Source organism: Vigna umbellata, chromosome 3 (genome assembly GCF_029865625.1).
Source record: "Vigna umbellata cultivar VRB3 chromosome 3, Vumbellata_1.0, whole genome shotgun sequence".
Classification (NCBI taxonomy): Eukaryota; Viridiplantae; Streptophyta; class Magnoliopsida; order Fabales; family Fabaceae; genus Vigna; species Vigna umbellata.
The window spans coordinates 14,487,715-14,501,587 of record NC_142167.1 but is presented as its reverse complement, the minus strand read 5'-3'; the positions used below and the strand labels follow the sequence as shown (position 1 = coordinate 14,501,587).

The window sequence follows — 13,873 nt, the reverse complement described above, 5'->3', positions numbered from 1 at the left end:
TTTCTTTATATTTGATATTAAAAATAAGAAATTACATATCTTTTAATACTTTATGCTTCATAATATCACGTTGAGTTATTGTAATTTTTTTAGTTCTTTTATAAGAGTATTTAATATATATTTGAGATAACATATGAATGAATAGATAAAAATCACTAATTATATAAAATGAAGAAAATACATTTTTTTATAAAACTAATACGATACTATTAAAAAATAGTGATATAAAATTAAATTTAACCTATTCTTTTAACTATTATTTTAATAGTCTTATGAAGAGTTCATATTATAGATGTAAGTGGAAGATTTTATTTTTGTTTTTCAAAATGGAGCGTGATAGGAAACAAAGAAACTTTGGATAAATCTATAGAGGAAAAAAAACATTATGAAAATGAAAAAAAATGAAAAAAATATGTTTAGTTTGTGCCTTAAATTTAGAACAAACAACATTTATTTTTATTATCAATGTAATATGGGTTAATTACTTATAAGAATGTCACCACTCACCTTTTTAGCGACACTTTTACCAAATAATTTTAAATTCATTCTTTCTTTTTCTCATTACTCAATTACTCTAATAATAGAACTTATTTATATCTATTTTATTTATCAAATTTCTTTAGTGAAAATTATCTAATATTCACTAAAGTCATTCTCTCATTACACTAAGTAACATTATATTAATAAAAAATAAAAAATTTTAATAATTTGAAACAGAAATAATTTTTAAAGTATTATAATTTAAATTATTTATTTCTTTGAATGAATTATAGATCATGACTCCAAAATAAGAAATTATAGAAAATAGTCCTAATTTTGTTTTTTTGGATTTTTTTTACGAAATATCTTCTATTAACAAAATTCCGCAATATAATCCATGTCAAGCAAACTAAAATTATATTTATGCAAATAACAAAATCCTACAATTTAATTCATGTCAAGTAAACTAGAAATTTACCAAAATTCATATAAAACATAATTTTCAACTAGGTTGATCTAATCAACATGTACATATGTTGTTTGTTTTTTTTACAATGATTACTTTATTAGTGTGAGAAGATGACAGATAAGTGTTGAAGTTTCTCTAGTAAGGATGGCGATATTACAAAATATATCGTATGAAATATGGATTGAGCGGTTATTGAATAAGGCCGATCGGTCTATCCACCATTGGTCAACCTGGTTTGGGCCGTAATTGGGCCTACAACGCTAATAAGCTACTTCAAATGGTAATTAGGCCAGCGCTTAAGTGGTTATTAGGTCAATAGTCCAGTGAATGATAAAATAATTAAAGATATCTGATTAAAGATATTTGATAAACCAAATACAAAATATTTGGTTGAAGATATTGATAAAGTCGTTTATGGGTAACTAACCGGATCAACAGATAAGGTTGTTTTTATTTGATCTATGAAACACTTATAAATACATTGACAGGGCCAAAAGCCAAGTACGTTCCACCTACGCATTATTCACTCTCCACTACTCTCAAATACTCAAACAGTGATAATCATTCACTAAATATTCAACCAAGGGTCGAGGCTCTTCAACAACACGCCTAACTTGAGCGTCGGAGTGTCTGTTGCAGGTACATCCCCCCTCATCAAGAAGGAGACCGATCGGTCAACAGCAAGAGATTGAAGGTGACCGAGTGATCCACACTCCACACTAAAGACCAAGCGGTCCACACTAAAGACTGAGCGGTCCATACTGAAGAAAGGCAGACGATCCAAGCATTCAGAAGCAAGGAAGGCACGTCAGAACAGGTTAGTTTCTCAGTCCCATAAAATCCTATCAAAACATTTTTGCGCCCACTGTGGGGTCGAGCGACAAACCCAATGGTGACCACGAGGAGCATGGAGGAGCACCAGAGCACCAGGGATTTGATAGCGCAGATGCAAGCACAAATACAAGCACAAGCAGGAACCATACAGGCGCAGGCATTAGCACAACAAGAGATGGAGCGAAAGCACGCAGAGGAGACTATGGCGCTTAGGGCAGAACGGGTCCATATCGAGCGGTCCGCCTCAAACCACGAGAATGGAAACGAGGGAAGTAGTAATCAGTGGCCATCCCAACACACCAACCCGAACGGTCGAGGAAGGAGAGAAGCTTCGCCCTCATCCAAACCGTTCGGCCAACCACCTTACTCCCTTTTACGACAACCATCATGCAAACTCCAATGCCAGAGAAGAATCCTCCGGTATTAGAGAGGTATGATGGCTCAACGGGTCCCAACAATCATCTTAGGATCTTCACCAATGAAATGACGTTCTACACGAGAGTGATCCAATCATATGCAGAGCATTCTCCTTATCGCTCAAGGATGAAGCATTGGAGTGGTATAACACTCTTCCCCCAAATATAGTGGATTGCTTCACCACTGTAGAAACCCTCTTTAGAAGGCAATACGCCTCTAATCAGAAGCAAGAGACAACACCAACGAAATTGGTAAATACTAAACAAGAGAAAGGAGAAACTTTGAAAGCCTTTATGAAAAGGTACAATTAAACCGCACGGCGAGTTAAAGATGTTAATCACACTTTTATCATCAGCAACCTGTCTTCATGTTTGAGGCCAGGATATATTGCTGAAAAACTATATGCGCGACCACCAAAAACAATGGAGGAACTTTAGGAAAGGATAACTGAGTTTCTTCGTATGGAGGACATGAGGAAACAACAACAGGAAGCTTCTGCTGGCAGTAGCGAGAAAGGCAAGGTCCTTCATTCGAAAGATTTTTCCCGAACGCCCAAATTTACTCACTATACAACGCTTAATGCGTCGAGAGCAGAAACTCTAAATGAAACCCTTAATGCTGACCTCCTCTCTGTCAAAAATGCTGAAACACCTAGAAACGTGGATGGAAGGAAGCATTGCCAATATAATCAGAACCGGGGACATACTACTCAAGAGTGTGTAACAATAAAAGATGACCTCGAGAAGCTTATCCAAGAGGGTCATCTTTGTAAGTATGTAAAGACGGATTGGTCGCGGATAAGAAGCTCATCAAGGTCTCCACAAAGAAATACCGAAAGACCTCATAGAAAGGATGAGCGGAAACATAGGCGTGGTCGCAGCCGCAGCCATAGCTCTGACCGCACAATCTTGAGGCGTATCGACTAGAGGATATGATGAAAAGTCCCTCCTAACACTAGGAATGCGACTCATCTCAAGTTTACATTAGTTGAATTTTGATGTCATGTTTTATTTCAATTAAACTATTTTACGTGTTTACACTTTTGGTACGAATAAAGCCAGAAAGTTCCTTTCAATCACATATGTTCACCTGTTCGGCTTCACAGTGCAGGTGACAGGACCATGCAGACCACTCAACCAAGAGGAGGGCAAAAACCGAGCGGTGATAAAAGTTCTAAACGAACTATCACTCTCGTAAACAAAAGTCAGGGGCGTTATGCGAAAAACACCTGGTCCAAACCGAGCGGTGATAAAAGTTCTAAACAAACTGTCACTCTCGTATACAAAAGTTAGGGGGGTTATGTGAAAAACAACTGATTCAAACCGAGCGGTGATAAAAGTTCTAAACGAACTGTCACTCTCGTAAACAAAACCTAGGGATGTTATGTGAAAAACACCTGGTCCAAACCGAGCGGTGATAAAAATTCTAAACGAACTGTCACTCTCGTAAACAAAACCTAGGGGCGTTATGTGAAAAAACCTAGTCCAAACCGAGCGGTGATAAAAGTTCTAAATGAACTGTCATTGTCGTAAACAAAACCCAGGGGCTTTATGTGAAAAACACCTGGTCCAAACCGAGCGGTGATAAAAATTCTAAACGAACCGTCACTCTCGTAAACAAAACTCAGGGGCGTTATGTGAAAAACACCTGGTCCAAACCGAGCGGTGATAAAAGTTCTAACGAACTGTCACTCTCGTAAACAAAACCCAGGGGCGTTATTTGAAAAACATCTGGTCCAAACCGAGTGGTGATAAAAATTCTAAACAAACTGTCACTCTCGTAAACAACAAAACCCAGGGGCGTTATATGAAAAACACCTGGTCCAAACCGAGCGGTGATAAAAGTTCTAAACGAACTGTCACTCTCGTAAACAAAACCCAGGGATGTCATGTGAAAAACACCTGGTCCAAACCGAGCGGTGGGGAACGTTCTAAATGAACACTCACTCTCGTCGAAGCCGAACGGTAAAGCTCGTTCCCTAGGAAGAACTCCTAGGTCAAAGTCAAAGTAAAGAGGTAAAGCCCTCTCGCTAGGAAGTTCTCCAGGAACTCCTAGTGCAAAGTCGAACGGTAAAGCTCATTCTCTAGGAAGAACTCCTACGTCAAAGTCGAACGGTCATTCACACCACAATCACCCAGCAACCTTGGATGGTAGAAACGAGTGGGACGATCATTATTGACCATTCGCAGTCAAACGGTCTTGATTACATGGTATAACCATCTAGTTTCTTTTGCTTCAAATTCAATTAGTTTTCCTCCTTGGTACAGGTAAACAGCAAATACAGTCTCCCTCAAACTTATAAGTCCTATAGTTAATCAAGGCTAAAGTCGACCGATTACACTCGGACTTGGGGGGCATGATGTACCGTATGAAATATGGACTGAGCGGTTATTGAATAAGGCCGATCGGTCTATCCGCCATTGGTCAAATGGTTTGGGCCGTAATTGGGCCTACAACGCTAATAAGCTACTTCAAATGGTAATTGGGCCAACGCTTAAGTGGTTACTGTGCCAATAGTCTAGTGGATGATAAAATAATTAAAGATATCTGGTTAAAGATATTTGATAAACCAAATACAAAATATTTGGTTGAAGATATTGATAAAGCCGTTTATGGGTAACTAACCGGATCTCTAGGTAAGGTTATTTTTATTTGATCTATGAAACACTTCTAAATACATTGACAGGGCCAAAGGCCAGGTATGTTCCACCTACGCATTATTCACTCTCCACTACTCTCAAATACTCAAACAGTGATAATCATTCACTAAATATTCAACTAAGGGCCGAGACTCTTCAACAACACGCCTAACTTGAGCGTCAGAGTGCCTTTTGCAGGTACATCCCCCCTCGTTAAGAAGGAGACCGATCGGTCAACAACAGGAGATTGAAGGTGACCGACCGATCCACACTCCACACTAAAGACCGAGCGGTCCACACTAAAGATTGAGCAGTCCATACTGAAGAAAGGCAGGCGATCCAAGCATTCGGAAGTAAGGAAGACACGTCAGAACAAGTTAGTTTCTCGGTCCCATAAAATCCTACCGAAACACAAAATATCTTTTTGAGTGTCTAGTGGTTACATTTAGTTCTTATATATATATATATATATATATATATATATATATATATATATATATATATATATATATATATATATATATTATTATGATAAATATTTTTAGATAATTGTATTAATACTATATTTATAATAATGATTATTTAAAAGCTAAAATTTAAAAAATGGTTAAATATGTTTGTAGTTCCTAAACTATCAAGCTGACTTTGTTTTTAGTTTCTCTTTCAAACTAAGGTACTTTTTGGTCATTCTCCTTTAGGAAAACATAATTTTTCGTTCTAAAAAACCAACGGCGTTAAAAAGAAATTGACCTGACTAACAATGGAGTGTCACGTCACCTTTTTTTCTAACACTAAAAAATGATGTGGCACTCCATCGTTAGCGAGCTCAGCTTCTTTTTAATGCAGTTGGTTTTTGAGAACGAAAAATTATGATTTTCTTAAAAAGAAGGACCAAAAAGTACCTTAATTTGAAAGAGAGGCTAAAAACAAAATCACTTGATAGTTTAAGGACTAAAAACATACTTAACCTCTAAAAAAAATTGTATATATAAAACAAAAATCCCTTTTGTTAATAGAATAGATAAAGATTGAAATATCTTATTTTATAAAAATAAGAAAAAAAATTAATGAAATGTCCAGCTGGCTAAATCATGTAGACATTATTTGAGAAAAAAGAAACATTGTGAACAAGTTACATACGACAAAGTAATTAACAAAGAAAACAATTTCCTCGTAGGTATATTAAGTGAAAAAGTATTATAAGATGGATGAAACTGTAAACCTACTTTTGATATTGATAGATGAAAGGACATTGGATGAGGGAGATACTTTGATTGCGCAAGATATTGCCAAAGATCACCATATTCAACATTAACTTAACCTAACTACCATAAGTCACTTAAAGGGAAAATGTAACTTTTAAATATCAAACCATATTAAAAAAATTAAATAATATATATTGAAAATATTTATTTCTCTTTAAGATTATTGTGATTGTGATCTTTCCCTTCTCCAACGTTTTCTTACCCCGACAAAACTTAGTGGAGGTCCCTTATTTTCAAGACCAAATACACACACTCCATTTTTTTTAAGGTCCTACTTTTTGCTTTGGTCAAGCCTACCTCAAAAACCCTCTATTTTAAACTCTATTTCTCTCCCGTTAATTATCTCCCTCACGTGTTTAGAAATTTTTTATTTTTCTCTTTAAAACAAAAGGGGATCCTTCAAACCCATCATCCCTTTGTCAAATACACATATGCATGATCATCACCATTTTGGAATTTTTTTCACCAAATAATAATAAATTAATCAACAATCACACCAAGAATCAAACCAATTTATTATATATTTAGTTCTATTTTTTTTAAAATTATAGAATTGATCTCTATCTACGTGTGGGGGTGGATGATTTGGTAGTCATCATGCCCCCAAAATGGACTCTAGAATAAAAGTTTATATTACTTTGAATAAAAAGGATTTAATAAAAAATTCTCAATATTTTATTTAATATGATTTTTTTAATATTTTTTGGTAATTTATTACTTTCTATTTTATTTAAATTAGTGTTAATAATTTTGAACTTCTCTAAAATTGTGAATCGGTTCTTGTAATAACCTTCATCAGCTTTCACCATCGCTCCAAAATGGTCACCACTCTAAAATTCATGAGTATTTTGTGATTATTTTTTCCATTGTCGTAAGTTATTTAGGGTAAAGGGGAATGTTAAGGGGAAAAAGGATCATGCATTATAGATAAGCACTTTCTAGTGTTCCTTAAATGAAGGGCAGTTAATAATTAGACTCCTAAGAAAGGTGCAAACATTGTCCAAAACCTTTATGGATTAGGACAATGTTACCTTCTGTATAATAATTGAATGTTTTCTTTTCTGAAAATGGTTGGGTTCATCACATCATATCATGTTTCACATACATCTTTACATCTGCATTGCATAATTATCAGAAACAAAATATTTATATACATAAATAAAAAAATTATAGTAATTTTAAACAGGGCATAATGATAAGTAATAAAACTAAATATTTAGATATTGTTAGACTCGTAATAAAAATGATGTAAAATTGTATGAACTTTCATTTAATCGAAAAGGTATGTTCTTGATATCATTTTCATTCTTGTAATTACTAAATTTTCATTTAGTCATTTTATATCTGTGTGTATCTGTCATTTCTGGATTAATAATAGGATATACAACTCGATCAAAATCAATTTTCAAAGTTGTACTGAGATGTCTTAATCTGGCTTCACATTTAGCATTGTTTAAGGTTGAAACTGCAGTAAAACATCATACAGAAGACTAAGAAAATTATGCAACACAGTGGCTATCGAAATATAACAGCAAATTCATAAGAAATATTTAAACAAGACTTTACATGGTATTATAAAGTCCTAGAATGAGGGTTACCATTGAGTAATGAAGCGGATAAATTTCCTCCATATTTTACAGAAAAGTAAACATGACATAACACTTTGTCTCTGTGACTATGCCAAGAAAATTCATCTACTTCATCACTTGAGGCACCATCTTATTAGCTAACCAAAAGCATGCAAATTCAGTTCAAACCTCTACTGATAGCTCATCACCACCCTGCAAGTGCTCGGTAGCAAACCTTTCCCTGAGCCTTCATGTCTCAGCATTGTTGAGAATTTTTTGTTACTGAGCACAAGGGTACTGACCAAGCTCTCTCTACTATAATTACCACTACTCAAGGTTCTAAAACCATAGCTGCATCCACCACATTTGTCTGCAACTTTTTTGTTTGGTAATGAGGAAAAGCTGTAGAATGTTAATCAGATCATGCATGATGATGAGCATTGAGCTCATCTTCATCAGAGCCAGTGATGCATTCCTTCTCATCCTCAAAAGCTTCAAAGGGAGGATGAGGGTTGTGTCCCTTTCCAAAGGACCTAATATGATCCTTAAGTGATCTTTTGTGCTTGAAATCTGAGCCACAAGTGCAGTACCATAACTTGCCACAGTTCTTCTCGTGAGTCCTCCAATCACCTTTCACTGCAAATGTTTTCCCACATTTTCTGCACATAAAAGGCTTTGTGCCGTGCTTCCTTTTGTAGTGCGTTTGGAGGGTTCTGAAGTCCTTCAAAGGCTTCGCCCTTGGATGGTTGATGTTGTTCTTGCAACCCTGCGCGCAGCAGTAACATGGCAACCTTAACATTGCTGCTGGTTGTGTTCCTTTCAGTGAATCTGGTCCTTTCCTAAATTCTGATCCATGACCCCACATATGCATCTGCAAATCAACAAAAATTAAGTCCAGTTGAGTTAAATTCACATAATTAGAGTACATACACATTCATGCTCATTAATTAATTGATCTTAGTTAAACTTTCTTGGAAAACTTTTTATTTTCTTTAGTTTCTTTTTATTTCTCTAGTTCAATCTTTACCGTTCAAAAGTTACATTTATATTTCTTGTTTCAAAAAATAATGAAGCCTACTATATTTGACCAAGTATAGTCCTTTAGTCCTTTTTGTGGCCTAACTGTGGCCATTGCTGCAAATAATCATTAATCTTAAGTGATGGGTCTAACATTTTTTTGTATCTATCTATTTGAAATCAGAAATTCTACATATATATATAGACACACACATACACAATGTAATTAAAACTAAAAATTCAAAGGTTTAAGTAGTTAATTTCTTTCTCAACCTTGGCTTATATATGGATGAAGATTATGCATTGGAAAGGAAGTAAAAGCATGCATGCATATGAAGATAATTACAATATTCCCCTTTGAGATGAATTGATGAAAAAGAAGCTTTTAATTTAAAAGTGACGGGGAAAGGCTTGAGGGACATCACGTACGCGCCACCTAGTGCATTTTTTTCTTAAAGCATGCTAATTAAAGTTAAATTATGTGACTATTTAATCTCTCTTTAATGATTATCATCATTGTCATTATCATGTAAAGCATCTACTTCAGTTTGGTATGGATAAAATGCAGCGAATTCAAATTCAGTAGGTATATATGCACACAAGCCATGGAAAACTACTCAATGCTGTACAAAGTTAAAGAGTAGTTGTGGAAAACAAAACAATCATTGACTCTGCTCATGAGTTTGGTTTCGATGAAATGCATGTATGTTACAAGAAATTTCTTCTGAAAGTGATCGTTGTATTTTAAGTATGATAACATGATCATAGTTGCAGCAATTATTTATAGAACAGAAAGAACTCCTTCATCATAACTTCTTTTTTCTGAATATACCTAGCTAGGTAGCTAAACTCACCATTGAAATGCTACACATAATAAAATTTTGTCTTTTAGTAGCAAAGGACGTAATAATTAATTGTATTGTGCTTTTTTTCTGAAATAAAACTGGAGGCAATTTTTGGGGTGATGATAAAATCTGAAACAAAGTTTGTCGCAAGTGGGGTGCAAAGTCTTTGAGTGAGTACATGATAGTACTGATAAGCTTGCATTTCTCCACCCAATAAATCTTGAAATCTCATTAGAGGAATCACATAAGTTAATCAGTATGTTTAGTTTTAATTGAAACAAATCGTAATTAATTATTGTGATCATGTTTCAAAGGTAGATCAGGCATGTGCAACAACTATATTCCCTCATAGTGGTGGTGATCTTATCAACACGATCAGCTCCTAACTTCTGCTACAAAGAAATTCTCCACAGATATGAAAAAATTAAAATGGATCAAACTTTCAACTTGTACTGTTCATACTTCATCTTTATAATAAAGCTTCTTCATTTGTCTTCTTCACAAACATCTGTTAACTTTACTCAGACATCATTATGATCTTTTGTCTCTAATTAATTCACAGTTGCAACTTTCTTCAACAATATTTTTCTACTTTTCTTGGCAAATCAAGTTTCAAAATTAAGATATGTGAGAAGTTGAGAAGCAATTTAACTAACCTGCATGTTGTTATACCTATTGAAGGTTTTGCTGCATATGGAGCAAGCAAACTGCATCGGTCCAACGAGGATCTGAGCTGGAGTTGGAATCCAGAACCTTCTCTCTTGATTAAAGGAGCAGCCATGGAAGCTTCTCTTGGAGGAAGCTTCTTCTTCCTTGACATGGAAAATCATCTTCTCATCATCATCATCTACAACCTCATGATGCCTTTTAGCACTGTCAGGCAAACCAATGTGCAAAGCCACAGTGACTTGTTCAAGCTTTTCCTCTTTCACCTCAAAACTTTGATGGTGGTCTTCATCTTTTGAGGCCTCAATGGGCAAGAATTGGATGGTTTCATGAACAAGGTCATGCTGGGTGAAGGAAAAAGAAGAAAAAGATGATGAAGAAGAAGAAGAAGTAGATATTGTGTTGGAATTTAGATATGAAGGAGAAGAACATGGTTTGAGCCACTCAATGAAAGTAGGAGCATGAAGGTATAGATTCTTATTGTTCTCCACATTGCACTCCATCAAACCCTTGTTGGATTTAGAGAATTATCTTCTCTCTTCCTCAGAAAAGGGTTATGTTATGTTATGTATGTGTGTGTGTATGTTCAGACTTTATGGTAGAAAGCCTGCACTTATAATATGGTTTGATTAAGGAATGGAGGCTTTGTTTGTCTTTATGGACCTTTTCTTTTTTTCTTTATTTTTTAACCCTTACTTTTCTTTTCTTTTTCTTTTTTTTTTTCCTTCTTGTCCTTTTATTGTTTGTTTCTTTTAGGGAGAGACTAATGGGAGGGTATGAAAATGACATGCAAAATTAAAACTCACTCATTTATTGGAAAGAATCCTATAATAGTCTCAACTTTGAATTCTAATCAATGCTAGTCGTCAGATTGGGAAAGATTCGCCTTGGTCATCAATTTTAGAAACATCATATTCATATATAACCTCTTCAATAAGTTTAGCAAGGAATTAAATTAACTAAAAAAATTCCAATAACATTTAACTCCTTCAATAAATGCACTTCCAAGTAACTATTTAAACTTAATAAATCAATATAAGGAGAGAAAATTGAATCTTAAACAAGGAATTCAATCAATAAGGTAGACCTTGTAAAATTTCCAAAATAACGAGTGTTACTTTCATTAAATAACGAGTAAATATGTTTTCTACTAAAAAAATGTTTAGTTTATAAAAAAAAAAATTACTCAAATGAAATTTTGGGACACGATATTGTCATATTTTCTAGAACTAGTAATATTCCATTTATCTATTTATTTATTTCAGGCTTTGAACTTTGATTCTTTTCATCATGAAGGCATAGGCTTTTATATATACATGTATCGTGTATTTAACTCTTCTTTGTGTATATAAAGACTGTGTAGGAGTTAAGAAAATGGAATTGATTTTTCTACAAACTAAAATTAATTTTCATAAAAATTAAAAAAAAAAAACTTTTTTATATGAATTGGTTTATGTATTGAAATCCGATTGGTATAATGTGAAGAGTATTTGTGTTGATGAAAGATTTTTGTGCAAAGTGTTAAGATGGTATGCATAGAGTTTGTGAAACATTGACCTTAAGACGGCATTAAGTGGTCAATACCTAAACAAAGAAAAATACTATAAATGACGAACAAAAGGAAAGAAAGACCTTGACATAATGTTATCTAGTGCTTATAAATATGGGCATCGTGTTCCTTAACTTCAATAAGTCAATAATTTAAGGAGAGAAAATATGGTGCCTAATTCATCATGGCTTCACCAACTTACAAATATTTTTCAATCCATAAATTAATATTTTATATATAACCATTTTTTTCATATATATTACTTGTATTGTTTTCTTTTAATTCTTAGTTTTTTTTTTTCAATTACAAACAGTTTCCAACGTTTAGCTACCATCTTCTAATTAAAAGGAAATCAAAAGCTTATTTTTGGATATATCTTACTAAAACCACACCTCTAATTAAAAAACTAGCAGGATATAGAACCATTGAATCTTGTATTGAATGTGTAAATATGTACTTATTGTCATTCACGAGACTAGAGATATTGCAACAATATTCTTTACAAATCATCATACGAAATTATCATTAAAAAATGTTATGATACTGTTTTATTTAGTAAATATATTATTAGTAACATTTGTATACATTATATTATGTGATACTTTACTGTAAAACAAAACTAAAATTATCCTCTTATTATTCTTATTATTATTATTATATAACTATTATTATTCTTTTTCTATCATCTTTCCTCCTTCTCACTCTTCCAATTATGACTCTTCCTCCTTCAACTCTAACTCCTCCTCCTTCTCCTTCTCCTCTTCATTATTAAATTTGATATCTATTTTAAAAAGTTAAATTACTAACAAATATTTTAAAAAAAAATTAATTATCAACAAAGTCAAAATGAAAACTTTAAACTCATTTTATCAGAAAAATTTATCAATAATAAAATTATAATTTATCAACGAATTTTATTGACAAATCTATACTGACAAAAAATTTCATTGGTAATTAAAATTCTAAATTATCGATATATCATAATTAAAATTCTAAAATTCATTTGTAATATTTGTTGATAAATCTTATTTTACCAACAAATTAATTTTCATCAGTAAAATTTAATTGATAACTAAGAAAATTCTTTTGGTGGTTATGATAGGATAAATGTAATGAAAATTCAAAATTAGTTATTATCATATATTTTTATACTATATAAAATATAGTTGCAATAAACATTTAGTTTTCACATTTTCTATTTTCTAGTTCTCTCTTTTCTTTAATTTTTATTTTCCTTTGTAATTGTTATTGTGACTTATGTCCTTGTAGCAATTACCGTTATTGTAGTTTTGTAACCATTCATTCCTATATGTATTTCCTAATTTGTCTCAATTTTGATACAAATTCTCTACATTAACCAGAGATGGATATTTTTAAAACTTGGTATAATGATGGACATGAGTATTTATATATTTGTCTGTCTCTGTCCTCGTATTTGTCATTGTTTTAAATTATTAAAAAACTCAATGTTTATTAGACAACCTAAAAAACTTATTTTCACTGATTCCTTTTTTTACCTATTTATTTCATTTGTAAACTCTTATTTCTTCTTCTATTTCTTTGTCACATAATTTTTCATTCTTGTTATCAATTATTGTTTTGACTTATTCAATAGGTTTAATACCTATTTTGGTCCCTCGATTTGTACAGTCTGTTCAAAGTTGTCCTCCCTTCTTTTTTTAAAGTTCACTAACATCCTACTTTTCGCAAAAACAGTTTAAGTGGATCCTTTTTGCTTACGGCGTTAAAAAACTAACGGCAAAGTTGCTCTGATGGCCAAAATTAGATGACCTGTCAGCAAGTTCAGCCAATAAGAGAGTGCCACGTGGCAGTCCTATTTCCACTCAAAAGCTTTATCACACTTCTTCATCTTCATCATTAACCAATCATACTGTAATTCAGTTGCCAAGAAACAAAAAAATCAAAGTGAGGGAGAAAAACCTTCAGAGAGTGAAGACCAGCTTTGAGTTCATGAGATTGTTGTTTTTCGGTTTCTTTGCTGCTTGAATAAAGTGTCGACGTTAACTGGGAAGAAGAATCTAATGTTTGATGAGCGTTTTCGGGATTATTGGCGTTGTTGTTCTCTGATTCCTTCTTCTCCGTTGTGAAATCCATAATCGCGCG

The 13,873-nt window shown here is 33.2% G+C and overlaps 1 protein-coding gene across 1 annotated transcript; it reads right to left on the bottom strand.

Moving 5' to 3' along the window:
- Window positions 1-7,620: 7,620 nt before the first annotated feature.
- WIP3 (WIP domain protein 3) lies at window positions 7,621-10,803 on the bottom strand. The gene is made up of 2 exons (XM_047302607.2): window positions 10,191-10,803; window positions 7,621-8,543 (listed from the first exon to the last, which is right to left on the bottom strand). Exons 1-2 carry the CDS (start codon window positions 10,701-10,703, stop codon window positions 8,094-8,096), a joined length of 963 nt encoding a protein of 320 aa, XP_047158563.2. The 5' UTR covers window positions 10,704-10,803; the 3' UTR covers window positions 7,621-8,093.
- Window positions 10,804-13,873: the final 3,070 nt, after the last annotated feature.

Excerpts from the sequence above, each read along its gene's own strand:
- WIP3 (XM_047302607.2), bottom strand. The coding sequence starts at position 10,703 with ATGGAGTGCAATGTGGAGAACAATAAGAATCTATACCTTCATGCTCCT. Across the intron at positions 8,544-10,190 it reads ATAGGTATAACAACATGCAG|ATGCATATGTGGGGTCATGG; the intron begins GTTAGTTAAATT and ends GTTGATTTGCAG.